Source organism: Nerophis ophidion, linkage group LG10, assembly GCF_033978795.1.
Source record: "Nerophis ophidion isolate RoL-2023_Sa linkage group LG10, RoL_Noph_v1.0, whole genome shotgun sequence".
Lineage (NCBI taxonomy): Eukaryota > Metazoa > Chordata > Actinopteri > Syngnathiformes > Syngnathidae > Nerophis > Nerophis ophidion.
This window is the reverse complement of record NC_084620.1, coordinates 6586647-6603192: the sequence shown is the minus strand read 5'-3', so window position 1 is coordinate 6603192 and position 16546 is coordinate 6586647. Positions and strand designations below refer to the sequence as shown.

Here is a 16546-nt window from a genome sequence, read left to right as displayed (position 1 = left end):
CGTCTCCCATTTACCAACAAGAATGTGCGCTATACATTGCTCTGAAAAATTCACAACATTTTTTAACATGCACGGCTCAATGTATTGGTCAAACTAAAGATGGACAAACACTTTTCAAGTGTAAAACATACGCGGAGAAAGTCTGCAACTTGTGGATGGGCACACCCCTAATAGTTACTATCAATTAGGCCAGTGTTTTTCAACCTTTTTTGAGGCAAGGCACATTTTTTTCATTAAAAAATACGGAGGCACACCACCAGCAGAACACTTTCAAAAATTAAACTCCACCAGGTTGTCATGACTTATTTTGAGTTTGTTAGTGTTTTCCTGTGTGTAGTGCTTTAGTTCTTGTCTTGCGCCGTTATTTTGGTGGCCCTTCCTGTTTTGTTGGTGTTTTCCTGTAGCACCTACCTCTTGTTAGCAAGCAAGACTATTGAAGTTGTTGCTATCCTTCTTTGTGTGGAATTGTTGATCGTCACGTCATGTAAGGATGTACTTTGTGGACGCCGTAAGTTTTTGCTGTCGTCCAGCATTTTGTTTGTTTACTTTGTAGCCAGTTCAGTTACTTTCGCTTTGCGTAGCCTTTTCCTTTTCCTTTCCCTTTTGTTCAATTTAGGTTTACGCATTACATACCTTTTTACCTGCACGCTGCCTCCCGCTGTGGTCTGCATATCACAACAAACCATCCTCGTCTCACCCGACACATTCCGACTTTTACAAAGCAATTAACTAGCAGCTGCCACCTACTGACGTGGATATTAGGTGGTTACCCTGCTGAGTTCTACACAGCACAGACACTAAGCAACGGCACATGATTTGCAAATTTTAATTATTGATTTGCAAAAAATATTTTTGGGGACCACTTAGGTGAAGTTGCGTAGTTTCCCACAGCACACCAGACCCTATCTCACGGCACACTGAATTAGGTAAAAATATCCTCATATCCTTCTTTCACGGTCCTGTTAGTAAGTCGGCTCAGGTGTAATTTCGAAGCTAACTACCCCAACTTTAACTTTAGGGTGTTTAGCCACTTAAAAAAAAATTGAGACACCGTCATCGGACTGACAAGAACGTTTGTAAAATTTGAGCACGATTGGTTGGAAAAAACGTTGCCGCCATCAAGCAAAACATGTTAACTGTTTGTCTAATGATGATAGAAAATCCGTTGGCATGTCACTCTTATAAATAAGCTAGCATGTTTTACAAAGCATTTTGAACACATTTTGGGGCGGTATAGCTCGGTTGGTAGAGTGGCCGTGCCAGCAACTTGAGGGTTGCAGGTTCAATTCCAGCTTCCGCCATCCTAGTCACTGCCGTTGTGTCCTTGGGCAAGACACTTTACCCACCTGCTCCCTGTGCCACCCACACTGGTTTAAATGTAACTTAGATATTGGGTTTCACTATGTTAAAGCACTTTGAGTCACTAGAGAAAAGCGCTATATAAATATAATTCACTTCACTTCACAACACATAAAAGGCAACATAAATAATTCCTGGAAGTGCATTGATTAATCGTGCGACCTTGCAAAGACATGTTCAATGTCCATGTTTGGGTTGTAAACTTTTATATTTTCTTCTGTCCGTGCTCGTGGGGAGGGGGGGGTCAGTCCAGAATGTTCCCTCATTTGTTCAGCTTGCATGTAAGTGCTTGTGTTGAACACAGTGAGCACATGCTGGTGGGCTTGTCATCGCACATTCCCACCAGAGCGCCTGATCCCCCCTAACAGCCACGCTGGAAGGACCACCGAGGCCAAGTGTACCTCTGACGGCCCCAAATAAACACAAGTTATTTTTCTTTGGCAAAGAAAAAAGACCTTTTGACAGAAAACACTTATTGTTTCTGATGAAAAATGGCAGCCTGACTTGTTTGTCTATCATAATGGTGTTTGCAACACATCAGTGCGGTCATACTCGGCCCTCATCTGACATCAAACCACTTCCCCCGAGGAGGTTTCTAGCCCAAAATCCTCCCCGCTAGCCTTGCAGTATTAAGACGCTGCCATTTTGAATGACAGGCTACTCGCAGGACCGCCGACTACACGATTTAATTCACAGGCATTAGTGCCGCCATCGTGTTGCAGTGACGTCTTCAGACGGCAACTTGTCAGGTTGTGAGATTCTAAAGGAGACCAAGATGGCAGCATACAAGGAGAAACGAGATGTAATGAGGACGGCCATCAGAAAAAAAGGGAGTTTTTTTGTATTTGGTTGTTTAGCGATTGGCTGCCTGGTTCTGATCGTCATGGCTGCTAATGAGAGGCGCTCCACGTGCAAGCTGGCCTCATTGTTCCCTAGACGCTCCGCTGGCTCACCGCTCTCACCACTACTTGGATTAGTCGCTTTCAAAATCTGCTTTCACATCACGCTGTGAATTTCAGATTAAAAAAATGAGGAACGGAGGGCCTACGCACCAGCCGCCACTCTGATTTGTCACGTTGGCACCGTCCTCACCAGAACGCCACCTGGGCACAACACACTGTCCCCATCGTGCTCCGACGGCCACACAATCACAGCCAACGAAAACACGTCGCCGCCACCTGTTGCTCAGCTTCTCCTCCACAAACGAGTCTCTGGAAGCTGTACTAATCCGAACTCCGCCTCTGCACTAAACACCTCTGTGGGACATATGGGAGCACCGTAGGTCATCCAGACGGGCATGCTGTCACCCGCAGTGAAAACACTCTTTAGACTTTTTCTAACCAAACAGCACTGCTCTTAAATAATAACATAGTTATTTATGTAACATCATAACAACAATACATTCATCAAAAAACATAGATCATCTCAACAACAAATCCAAATGTTCTAGTATTCTCTCATCATTTTTGTCCTTTTTTTCTTTTAGAAGTGCTAGCCCCATCCAGTGCCATCTCATTTATTACAAAAATCTTAGCAACACAACCCTCCAGTTAATTCTAAAAATTATTGCTAAACAGGAAAACACTCCCTTGCTTGTTTTGCCAGACCAAGCACGGTTTTTGAAAAGTAGGAGTTGATGTCGGTTTAATATTTGCAAACAGACTCATATTGAATTTTGTCTCGTGTGCAAAATGTGTTATTTAATGACTGATACAAGCAGTCCTTAGAGTGTTTACTTGTGAAAGCTGGACAGCCAGTTAACGTCTAAACTTTCTCTAATAAGCACACAAGGTTAGGCGTTTCTTCGGTTTTAGTCAAGTCATTTACCAAAGGTAGACATTGCAGAATTATAGGCTACTAGGAGCTAACAGCTACCCAACGTATTAGCACACATTAGCACACAAGTTAGACATGTGGAGTAAGTGTCCACAATGTATTTTTTTCCATTTCAAGTATCATACCCATAATTTCTTACATCTATATCCCTGAAAAAGATCAACACATTTCAACAGTCAAAACCCATGGCTGTCAAGAAGCCACAACAATATTTAATGTTTCTTCTGCCATTTTTTAAATTTTGATTGTATATCTCTGTATTTATTTGAAAAAAAAACATTGAATGATTGTGTGTATGTACTTTTTTAGGACATTCAACAATACTGCGATTATAATTGTAAATGTGATAAACTAAGAATTTTTATGTAAAAAATGTTTTTTGATTTACAATGATGCACTGTAAAAACGGCCGTAGAGTTTATGATAGTGTAAATGGTAGATTAGTTGTCTGAAACTTATCTAAAAAAATAACAGTGATGCCGTTTTTCGGTTTACAGTAATGCACTGTGAAAACAACCATAGATTTTAAGGTTAAAAAAAATATCGGTCGCCAGAATTTTCCTGTAGATAATACAGCGGTGCCGTCTTTCAATTTACTGTAATTTGATGTCAAAATGAAAGATTATTGTACAGTTTGGTCACAATAACTATGATATGAAGTTGTATTCCTACATGTATTGAGAAACAGTAGTATAGTAAGCAATGCACTTCATTTGAACTATATGCTGTTCAAAATAAACTAATACCAATAATTAGCAGCGAGCAGCACAATTTAGTTCACAGCTTGTCTTAGCGACATCATAGCAACCAGTAAAGCAAAGGAAGAAGCAGCTGTCACAATCTGCATTATTGTCCCCATAAACTCTGATTATCCATTGATCGTTGTGGTTTGTCGCCAATGAGTCATCATTGGCTCCTTGCTGAGCCCTTTAGAAAATCCCTGCAAGGAGTCAAGAACCCCATGACTGCCTCGAGTGCCAGGATGGGACGCCTTCCCCACGTCCGCTAAGAAAGAGGCTCCAAGATGGTGGCAAGGATCATCAGCGCTCATTGTGCTGCCTTGCTCTTTTCTTTATGGCGACATCTGCCCGCTGGCACCATGATGCCACGTCTCCCCTCCAGAAGGAAAAAAAAGCACAAATCTCTTAGAGTTGTCGTTGATGGATGACTCGTGCAGCCGCTGCAACTTTCTCCTTCTCAGCGTACTCGCAAGTACTCATCTTAACATCTGGCGCTCTTGTTCCAGCACGTGTGAATGCCAGCTCCTCTGCTAAGACACAATCAGTCTCTCGTGAATTCTTCCACCGCGTTATTAACGTTTTACATGCCGAACAACAGCAAACTAGAGAAAAGGCTGTGAAGGACATTCAGAGGCTTACTCGCTAACCCCCTCGTCTATTAGTCATCCACGGTTCTAGCAGAAGCAGTCAATATGTTCCACGCCGCGTTAGGCCTTCTTTGTTTCCTTTTATGGCCACTCTGCGGTTTCTCTTCCAAGCCAGACAATTCCAGTACAAACTATTATCAGAAGCAGCATTCAAGAGTTATGAAGACATTATATTATAAAGTATTTCGGCTATTAGGGCTGAATAGGCTACATGCTTTATAGGTTTTTTGTTTTTTTTATCACAATATTTTATTTAAATTTTAATTTTAATTTTATCACTCTCTCATCTTCAGCTCTCACTGGATCGGTTCGCAGCCGAGTGTGAAGCGACCGGAATGAGAATCAGCACCTCCAAGTCCGAGTCCATGGTTCTCGCCCGGAAAAGGGTGGAGTGCCATCTCCGGGTTGGGGAGGAGACCCTGCCCCAAGTGGAGGAGTTCAAGTACCTAGGAGTCTTGTTCACGAGTGAGGGAAGAGTGGTTCGTGAGATCGACAGGCGGATCGGTGCGGCGTCTTCAGTAATGCGGACGTTGTATCGATCTGTTGTGGTGAAGAAGGAGCTGAGCCGGAAGGCAAAGCTCTCAATTTACCGGTCGATCTACGTTCCCATCCTCACCTACGGTCATGAGCTTTGGGTCATGACCGAAAGGATAAGATCACGGGTACAAGCGGCCGAAATGAGTTTCCTCCGCCGTGTGGCGGGGCTCTCCCTTAGAGATAGGGTGAGAAGCTCTGCCATCCGGGAGGAACTCAAAGTAAAGCCGCTGCTCCTCCACATCGAGAGGAGCCAGATGAGGTGGTTCGGGCATCTGGTCAGGATGCCACCCGAACGCCTCCCTAGGGATGTGTTTAGGGCACGTCCAACCGGTAGGAGGCCACGGGGAAGACCCAGGACACGTTGGGAAGACTATGTCTCCCGGCTGGCCTGGGAACGCCTCGGGATCCCCCGGGAAGAGCTAGACGAAGTGGCTGGAGATAGGGAAGTCTGGGCTTCCCTGCTTAGGCTGCTGCCCCCGCGACCCGACCTCGGATAAGCGGAAGATGATGGATTATCACAATATAGTATTTTTTCTTAAAATAATATATACAAACCCCGTTTCCATATGAGTTGGGAAATTGTGTTAGATGTAAATATAAACGGAATACAATGATTAGCAAATCATTTTCAACCCGTATTCAGTTGAACATGCTACAAAGACAACATATTTGATGTTCAAACTGATTTTTTTGCAAATAATCATTAACTTTAGAATTTGATGCCAGCAACTCGTGACAGAAGTTGGGAAAGGTGGCAATAAATACTGATAAAGTTGAGGAATGCTCATTAAACACTTATTTGGAACATCCCACAGGTGTGCAGGCTAATTGGGAACAGGTGGGTGCCATGATTGGGTACAAAAGCAGCTTCCATGAAATGCTAAGTAATTCACAAACAAGGATGGGGTGAGGGTCACCGCTTAGTAAACAAATTGGCAAACAGTTTTAAAACAACATTTTTCAACAAGCTATTACAAGGAATTTAGGGATTTTACCATCTACGGTCCGTAAAATCATCAAAAGGTTCAGAGAATCTGGAAAAATCACTGCACGTAAGCGATGATATACAGATAGTTGATCCCTCAGGCGGTACTGCATCAAAAACCGACATCAGTGTGTAAAGGATATCACCACATGGGCTCAGGAACACTTCATAAAACCACTGTCATTAACAAATTAAAACTCTACTGTGCAAAGCAAAACCCATTTTTCAGTAACACAAAGGAACGCCGCTGGCTTTGTTGGGCCCGAGCTCATCTAAGTTGGACTGATGCAAAGTGGTAAAGTGTTCTGTGGTCTGGCGAGTCCACATTTCAAATTATATTTGGAAACTGTGGACGTGGTGTCCTCCGGAACAAAGAGGAAAATAACCATCCAGATTGTTATAGGTGCGAAGTTCAAAAGCCAGCATCTGTGACGGTATGGGGGTGTATTATTGCCCAAGGCATGGGTAACTTACACATCTGTGAAGGCACCATTAATGCTGAATGGTCCATACAGGTTTTGGAGCAACATATGCTGTCATCCAAGCAACGTTATCATGGACACCCCTGCTTATTTCAGCAAGACAATGCCAAGCCACGTGTTACAACAGCGTGGTTTCGTAGTAAAAGAGTGCGGGTACTCTCCTGGCCCGCCTGCAGTCCAGACCTGTCTCCCATGGAAAATGTGTGGCGCATTATGAAGCGTAAAATACGACAGCTGGCGGGCTGTTGAACGACTAAAGTTTTACATAAGAATTGGAAAGAATTCCATTTTCAAAGCTTCAACAATTAGTTTCCTCAGTTCCCAAACATTTATTGAGTGTTGTTAAAAGAAAAGGTGATGTAACAAAGTGGTGAACATGCCCTTTCCCAACTACTTTGGCACGTGTTGCAGCCATAAAATTCAAAGTTGATTATTATTTGCAAAAAAAATAAAGTTTATGAGTTTGAACATCAAATATCTTGTCTTTGTAGTGCATTCAACTGAATATGGGTTGAAAAGGATTTGCAAATCATTGTATTCCATTTATATTTACATCCAACACAACTTCCCAACTCATATGGAAACGGGGTTTGTACACACATGAAATGCCAATTAATCTTTCTTTTTCTCTTTGTATTTATGAAACACATTTTATATATGAAAAACTAAAATTATTGTTAGTACCAGCCCTTTTTGACAGTGTGTTTTAAATCAGTGGTTCTCAAATGGGACTACGCGTACCCCTGGGGGTACTTGAAGGTATGCCAAGGAGTACGTGAGATTTTTTTTTAAATATTCTAAAAATGGCAACAATTCAAAAATCCTTTTATAAATATATTTATTGAATAATACTTCAACAAAATATGAATAAGTTCATAAACTGTGAAAAGAAATGCAACGGTGCAATATTCAGTGTTGACAGCTAGATTTTTTGTGGACATGTTCCATGAATATAGATGTTAAAGATTTCTTTTTTCGTGAAGAAATGTTTATAATTAAGTTGATGAATCCAGATGGATGTCTATTACAATCCCCAAAGAGGGCACTTTAAGTTGATGATTACTTCTATGTGTAGAAATCTTTATTTATCATTTAATCGTTTCTTTTTCAACAAGTTTTTAGTTATTCTTATATCTTTTTTTGCAAATAGTTCAAGAAAGACCACTACAAATGAGCAATATTTTGCACTGTTGTACAATTTAATAAATCAGAAACTGATGACATAGTGCTGTATTTTACTTAATCTCTTTTTTTCAACCAAAAATGCTTTGCTCTAATTATGGGGTACTTGAATTAAAAAATGTTCACAGGGTCTACATCACTGAAAAAAGGTTGAGAACCACACACAAATTAATTGAGAGATGAACCTGTAATGTCTGTGTGACTGCTTGTCATTTACTTGTCTTTAGACAACAAGTCTGTTAGGCTACTTTGCTGTGTTTTTATTTTTGCCACTCTCTTTTCTTTTCTTCTACGTCCCACTCTTCCTTGTGGAGGGGGTCCGGTCCGATCCGGTGGCCATGTACTGCTCGCCTGTGTATCGGCTGGGGACATCTCTGCGCTGCTGGTCCGCCTCCGCTTGGGATGGTTTCCTGCTGGCTCCACTGTGAACGGGACTCTCGCTGCTGTGTTGGATCCGCTTTGGACTGGACTCTCGCGACTGTGTTGGATCCATTGTGGATTGAACTTTCACAGTATCATGTTAGACCCGCTCGACATCCATTGCTTTCCTCCTCTCCAAGGTTCTCATAGTCATCATTGTCACCGACGTCCCACTGGGTGTGAGTTTTCCTTGCCCTTATGTGGGCCTACCGAGGATGTCGTGGTGGTTTGTGCAGCCCTTTGAGACACTAGTGATTTAGGGCTATATAAGTAAACATTGATTGATTGATTGACTCTGTGGTTTTGAAGTAACATGGTCTCAATTTAACGCTGTATCTGTATTGTTCATGTTGTGTTCTCAAGTGATAGACATGTATAGATGTGTTCGAGTATCGAGCAACCACTTGTTGGCGACATGTTTTGCAGACTACCGTTGTTTAGTTGCGGTCATGATCAACTGTAGTAGAACTGTAAAAACACCAAAAATGTGTCTCTTTAGATTAGTTTTGCTCGAGATAAGACAGAAATTGTACTCAGTAAACACAATGCAATGGGTTTTCTTGCATATTTGTATGTGCTATCGTAATGTAATCGAGCTAGTAATCAATGAACGTGCGTCTCACATGGCCAGATGCCACACACAACTGGGCTTGCACGCTGTCAGTTCAGGATGTAGGAGGCGCTAATGGCAGTGCCATTATATTATATTATATTATATTATATTATATCATATATATATATATATATATATATATATATATATATATATTATATTATATGTCCCACTCTCCCTTGTGGAGGGGGTCCGGTCCGATCCGGTGGCCATGTACTGCTCGCCTGTGTATCGGCTGGGGACATCTCTGCGCTGCTGGTCCGCCTCCGCTTGGGATGGTTTCCTGCTGGCTCCGCTGTGAACGGGACTCTCGCTGCTGTGTTGGATCCGCTTTGGACTGGACTCTCGCGACTGTGTTGGATCCATTGTGGATTGAACTTTCACAGTATCATGTTAGACCCGCTCGACATCCATTGCTTTCCTCCTCTCTAAGGTTCTCATAGTCATCATTGTCACCGACGTCCCACTGGGTCATTATTGTCACCGATGTCCCACTGGGTGTGAGTTTTCCTTGCCCTTATGTGGGCCTACCGAGGATGTCGTGGTGGTTTGTGCAGCCCTTTGAGACACTAGTGATTTAGGGCTATATAAGTAAACATTGATTGATTGATTGATTGATTATGGCACTGCTTGAATATTGTTGATCTAGTAAAGATTGACAGGGTTTTCGAAAGAATCGGTGCCCTGAAATTCAGGGTTCTCCCGTGAAAATTGAGGACGTTGCTTAGCATGACCTATCTAGCGCCGATCATATTCAAACTTGCGGGCCGCACCAACATTAAATTGTCATATCAAAGCGCGGGCCGCATGTTTGAGACCCCTGCTATACGATGTACATTGTAATGTCGCAGCACTAATGCTAAGTTTAGCTGTCTGAGCTTTGTAGAACATTTGAATGCAACACAATTACCTTTCTAGTCCACTTGATTAGATGTTCAGATTACTTGGTTGACTTCTTCTAGAAATCACCATGAAAGCTACCAACTTTGTGGGGACATTTTGCGAAAGGCGCTTATCTGTTGGCAGTGGACCAAGCTCGCTCTGGGTGGAACAACATTTATGTGATGTTTGTTGTTTTTCTTTGTCCCCGCAGGTGACGGAATACCTGTACAGTCAAGAATCCGCCAAGAGTGCCAGAGTGAGTCCACATTCTAATTCTACTGTGAACATGAATCCATTACAATGCTAATTACTTCTCTACACATAATACCTGAGGGACACTGTCTTTTTTTCCACCGTTCCCCCTTCTGTCGAGCGATACTACACAGCCTCGTATGGATTGTAGCCAGGACCATAGTTTGAAAATGTGTGCCAAGGAGATAGAAACATGAATAGCAGGCACAACATAAGAAGCCTGCATGGGGTCCTTAGGGGACGGGGCGGAGGAAGAAGACTTGTAGTAGTTTGAACGTGTCCCAGTGTGTCTACAAGCTGAAAGTACTCTGTGACACACTTTACACGCTACACTAAGTCATTCTGTCCATCCTAAAATGCTCATCGGTGCACCAAATGTGAGAGTAGAAAACATGGCCTCCTTACATAACAAGTTTACCAAAGATATCCAATAGGCGCCGTCTCCTCCTGGCGTTCAGGCGCTCTTTTTTTTTTCTTCTTGTTTATTTTCTTTCAGGGTGTCGCTTAGCGTAACAGGAAGAACCGTCAGACTGGGGGGGGGGGCGTTGGCTGCAAACGCCTCATTGGTTCCTACTCTAATAACTGGCGCTAATTAGTACAGGCGCTAATTAGCAATGAATCACAACATTAGCAGCTTAGCTGGCAGACCCAAAACGAAATAAACACTAACGTATGTACTCTCAGAACAGAAGTACCTCCATTAGGGCTGGAACGCTCACAAAATACACCATTCTGATCTTATTACTTATTACTCCTTATTTGGTGTCTTGGTTCTCATTCTGCTTCACGGTGGCAGAGGGGTTAGTGCGTCTGCCTCACAATACGAAGTTCCAGCAGTCCTGGGTTCAAATCCAGGCTCGGGATCTTTCTGTATGGAGTTTGCATGTTCTCCCCGTGAATGCGTGGGTTCCCTCCGGGTACTCCGGCTTCCTCCCACTTCCAAAAAACATGGACCTGGGGATAGGTTGATTGGCAACACTAAATGGTCCCTAGTGTGTGAATGTGAGTGTGAATGTTGTCTGTCTATCTGTGTTGGCCCTGTGATGAGGTGGCGACTTGTCCAGGGTGTACCCTGCCTTCCGCCCGATTGTAGCTGAGATAGGCGCCAGCGCCCCCCGCGACCCCGAAAAGGAATAAGCGGTAGGAAATGGATGGATGGATGGATGGATGGTTCTCATTCTTGTGTACATTTTTGTTAATTTTAACACTCAGAATATCATATATTGTAATAATCTTGCGTTAGTATTTATCAATTGTGGAACTTACATGACTATATTTTAGAATGAAAGTTAAAGAAGGCTACGAAAGTTCTGAAACTTGAAGTAAACACAAAACTCTTTATTGATACAATACTAGGGATGTTCGATATGGCCTGAAATGTATATCAAGATATACATTGCAGCCTCCAGCAATAATGATGTATCACGATATATAATGTTACATATAAATGATTAAAGAACCATTTCAAAACAGGTTACAAAGGCTCCTAATTTAGCTGCTGACATATGCAATAACATTGCATCATTTCTAATGGTATTATTTTCTCAAAGCAATTTGTAATCTACTTGATGATTTACTGTTAATAACTGGTTAATTTCTGTGGTAACATGATTATGTTTACACTTCGGTTAAAATGTAATAGGCACTTTGAATACAGGCCTTACATTAGTTTTTGGCGACGTTTGGGTATGGATCCAAAGTTGCAGGGCAGTATTGGTCATATCAAAGCTGATGCTGATACTTTACATTTTCAATATCATTGAATGACAATATTTTTGATAACAATTAAAATCAGACTAATAAATTATTTCCTTTTCTTGTTTATTACATGCAAATTTATAAAAGTCAATTGTGCAAAATAAGTAAACAAAAGCTACCATTGAACTAATGTTGGCTGGTATTTACGGAGTTTGTAAACAATAACAAAAACAGCAACACATTTGAAAATTAAAAATATCAATCTAAGCAATGTGATATCGGCCAAATACTGGTACTATATTAGGTATCATTACTGTCGATGTTTGTATCGATGCACCAACCCGTTTTCATTGTAGAACTATAGCCTCGCGGTTAGCCATGCTTTTTTTTGTAACCCCTTAGTGTTTACTGTAGCATTTTTAGCTGATCTTCGTCCTCAAGCGATTATGGTACTAATAAGAAATGCAGTTAATTTGCCACCATGGAGACGAAGATTAGACATTTAGAAGCTGCACCGTGGAGGGAAATTAGCCGATCGCTCGCTAGCGAGGATGTTAAATTTTGCTGAGGATGCCTTTGTTTACTTGTTAGCTGTCAAATTATACAATGTGTCATCAACAATCCTATATTAGACTGGAGATAAACACCAGTTTCCATGTAATAGACCCATTTACTTATATCCACAATTTTCCAATGTTATTTAACAACAAATTGGACAAATTCATAAATAAAAGTGGAATACTTGTAGAGAACTAATAGAGATACAGAGCAACTATTTGAACATCGATGGCATTAATCAAAATAACGAAAGAGATTACCAATGCACTAGATTTAAAAAATGTGCTGCTACAGTGTTTATGGATCTAACAAAAGCATTTGACACAGTTAGTGGGTATATAGCTACTTAACTAAAAGGAAGCAATAAGTGAAGCAAGGTGAACACACATCTACAAAGCTAAATATATCTTGTGGCAAACCCAAGGGATCAATACTGGGACCAAAATGGTTCAATCGTTACATAAACGACATTTGTAAAGTTACAAATCTTGCAGTTATTATCACTTGCAGACGAGTGTGTTTTGTACAGGAGAGAACACACAGAAGCCAATAGAAATAATAATAAATCAGTTTGGGTGTAATAATAAATGATATAATGAACTGTAAATCTCATTTAATAAATATGCTTTATACGTTAACAATAAATATGTCAATAATAAATCAAGCAAAACATGTTCTGGACCAATAATCACTTCACATTCTCTACTGCTCACTAGTGTTACCATATTTGAGTTACTGTGTAGAAATATGGGGAAACAACTACAAAGGTACACTTAATTAATTAACGGTGTTACAAAAGAGGTCAGTTATAATAATACATAATCATGGACATAGACAACGTACAAACACTTTATTTATTGAATCAAAAATATTGTAATTCAAAGTCTTGGTGAATTTGCAAACAGCTAAAATTATGTAAAAAGCAAACTATAACCTTCTACACAAGAATGTACAACAATTCTTCTCTGCAAAAGATGTGACATAACCTGGGAGGAAAGATGTAATGTAAAACCTTTGTGACACTTAAGACCTTCAGTATATCAGAATGGGGGATTTAATTATGGAATAGATGAAGCTAAAGAAATCAAAAAGTGCACTAACTTGTTGCAGTTTTAAGAGGTTGGTCAAAGTCAAAGTACAAAGCAGAAGAACGCTGATAAATATTGAACTTATTGAGAAATGCATTATTTCATGTTAAATTCTGTACAAATGGAGAAAAGAATGTGCATAAAATGTGATAGTCTATATGAAATTAAAAAGGGGTAGGATTACAACCTGTCACGTTATCATTAAGTTAGTAACAGAGATGTGCTTTCAATCGGCTTTTAGACAACAGGTATGAAATCAAATCCTGTTTTATTTGTAAAGGCATTTACATTAGCTACCGCTGGACAACAGTGCAAGAAAGATGCAAACTAATACAGGAGCTCATATTAAAAATAATAAAACACAAAAAAAATTGATAAAAATTCAGAAAAATCCAATCCTATCCAGTTTATTTATATAGCACATTCAAACAACAAAATGTTTCCAAAGTGCTGCACATCAATATTAAAACCAATATTCAAATACTATCCTAAGCTCCACCTATGACTGAATTAAAAAAAAAAACATATAAAAACAATATAAAATAACTATGATTAAAAACTATTTTAAAGGGTAAAACCAATTAAAACAGTAAATAGTTTTTAAAATAATTTTAAAAACACAGAGTAAAAGTACAAAATATAATCTTAAAATTCGTTTTTTTTTAAATTCATACTCTGGAAATCATGAGAGAAATGTTCTGGTATTTGGTTTAAGAGAGGAGTTTGTATGCAGGTGTGTATAAAACATGGTTTTGGAATGTTTGTGAGGTACACCTTTATTTCCCCAGACCAACCTTCATTCTCACAGTGACATTTCACTCACATGACGGCCATTTCCACGTTTAATAGCAGACTCCCGTTTTATTGACTCACTCTGTTAAACAGAGGACCTTCTCCGCCATAAAAGTGACCTAAAAAACATAATCCCAACAACAGTTGTTTTTTTCATAAAGCGTTCCACGGTGGCAGAGGGGTTAGTGCGTCTGCCTCACAATACGAAGTTCCTGCAGTCCTGGGTTCAAATCCAGGCTCGGGATCTTTCTGTGTGGAGTTTGCATGTTCTCCCCGTGAATGCGTGGGTTCCCTCCGGGTACTCCGGCTTCCTCCCACTTCCAAAGACATGCACCTGGGGATAGGTTGATTGGCAACACTAAATTGGCCCTAGTGTGTGAATGTTGTCTGTCTATCTGTGTTGGCCCTGCGATGAGGTGGCGACTTGTCCAGGGTGTACCCTGCCTTCCGCCCGATTGTAGCTGAGATAGGCGCCAGCGCCCCCCGCGACCCCGAAAGGGAATAAGCGGTAGAAAATGGATGGATGGATGGACGTTCCAACTCTAACATTGTTAATTCTGCTTGAAAGTACTTTTTGTCTCATCTTGTGCAAGATTACACCCAAATCGGTAGTCTTTGGTGTTTTATTCCAGTTAACTGTAAAAACCTACAACAATTTTTATTCCAGAAACATCTATAGTCGGCACTTTTTGGATCGTGAGGCACAAAATCAACCAAGCGACTGCTTGAAAATAATCTTTTTGCAGTAACTAAAATGTGCGAAAACAGGGATTCTCAAACTGTAGTACGCGGGCTCCATCTAGCGGTACGCCAAAGAATAACTTAATTAAATATTTAAACACAGTGTTACTGTTCAATCTGTGTGTAAATTTTACGGTTGCCAAAAAAGTAAATATACTTGTTGAATAAAAATTCTGCCTTGTTCTTAATTATTTTTAAGGCCTACTATGGTACTGTATTTTAATGTCGGTCATCATGGTGGTACTTGGAGAGCCAAGTGTTTTCTGAGGTAGTACAGTTTTAGAACCACTGTGCTAGAATATTCCATCATGGTAACTAAATCTTCTTTTATGAATCTTTTTTTTATTTCACCAGCTCAACATTTGGCGCTATGGAGACTTCCGTGCCGACGACGCAGATGAATTTGGCTACAAACGTTAACAAGATGGATTGAGTTTAACACCACACACACACATACACACACACACACACACACACTCACACACACACACACAAAAAAAAAAGACCATCCACAGTCAACACCATTCCAAAGACCGCCGTGTGACGGAGGGGGGGAGCGACTCACTCTTTCCTTTTTAAATTGATGTCGCAAACATCGTTAAAAGGCAACAAAAAAAAGCATGCTAGCTCGCCTGCCCGTCATGTCTACTTGTCGCCATCTTCCCGTGCAGCCGGACAGCCGTCATCAAACATCTTTGTGACGCTTTAACCCGTCGTTTTCTCTCACTGCTGCTTCTTCTTCAGGAAAGAAACCCGACAGGCTTGCAGAAAAAAATAAATTTCCATGTGAACGTGAGGAGTGTAAATGGATTTATAGCAGAGATAAAGACAAAAAAAAACTAGTTTCTTTTGGTCTTTGGTGTAAATGTGTGGGATTTTTTGTCGTGTTTTGTCGTCAAGTCGCACACTTTTATGAGCGCTAAGAGAACGGCAAAAGAAAGCCGCGATGTGGCGTTTTTTTTATCATCTCTCTTTATCTGTAAAGTTTACATTCTCTACACCGACCTTTTCTGTCTCCTCAAAAAGGAATCTCTAAATTCAATCAAAAATGTCAATAAAAACTAAAAGTGCACTGTTTTTTTTTCCTCCTTTATTTTAAGAACAGACCAAAGTTGTTAAGTGTTTTATTCCTTCTCTTTTTGCATGTAAATCCACTCAATGATCTTTACAGCTCCCAAAAAAACCCAAACATGGCCGTTCAGCGGCGCTCATAAACATTTAATACAAGCTGCTTTATCAATAAAATCAAATGCACCATTTCACATGAAATGAGTGTAGAACGTAGTTCAGGTAGCCTTTGAAATCTTTAATGTCAGTCTTTCTTTACTTTATTTTAGTAGTAATATTTAATCCCACAAGGGAATAAGCGGTAGAAAATGGATGGATGGATGGATGGATATTTAATTAAATATCATAAATATTTTTACATATTTGTTTAAATTTTTAATATTTTATCTGTATTATATTCTCATGTTGTTAAAGGGTAACTGCACTTTTTTGGAATGTTCCTTATTTACAATCCCTAAGCAAGACAAGAATATATGTCTTTCCTTTTTTATGCATCCTAATTCATAATATACAGCAAGTATGAGTTGGCTAACAATGCAGCAAATAGGAGTCATCTATTTTGCCCACAAAGCCCCTGAGAAAACATCTGAAAGCTGCCAACATGTGGAGGGAAAAAAGTCCACCTTTCTTTTCAATATCACATGAAAGTGGTAGGTTTTTTAGCTT

General features: G+C 40.3%; 1 protein-coding gene across 1 annotated transcript in view; it reads left to right on the top strand.

Annotated features, from left to right (window-relative positions):
- The window catches only part of snd1 (staphylococcal nuclease and tudor domain containing 1), a 315742-nt gene extending 299853 nt beyond the window's left edge, over positions 1-15889 (top strand). The window contains exons 23-24 of the mRNA XM_061912195.1: positions 9895-9939; positions 15167-15889. Of these exons, the coding sequence (XP_061768179.1) occupies positions 9895-9939; positions 15167-15232 (111 nt within the window). The 3' untranslated portion in view covers positions 15233-15889. The remainder of the gene's footprint in view (positions 1-9894; positions 9940-15166) is intronic.
- The last annotated feature ends 657 nt before the right edge of the window (positions 15890-16546 follow it).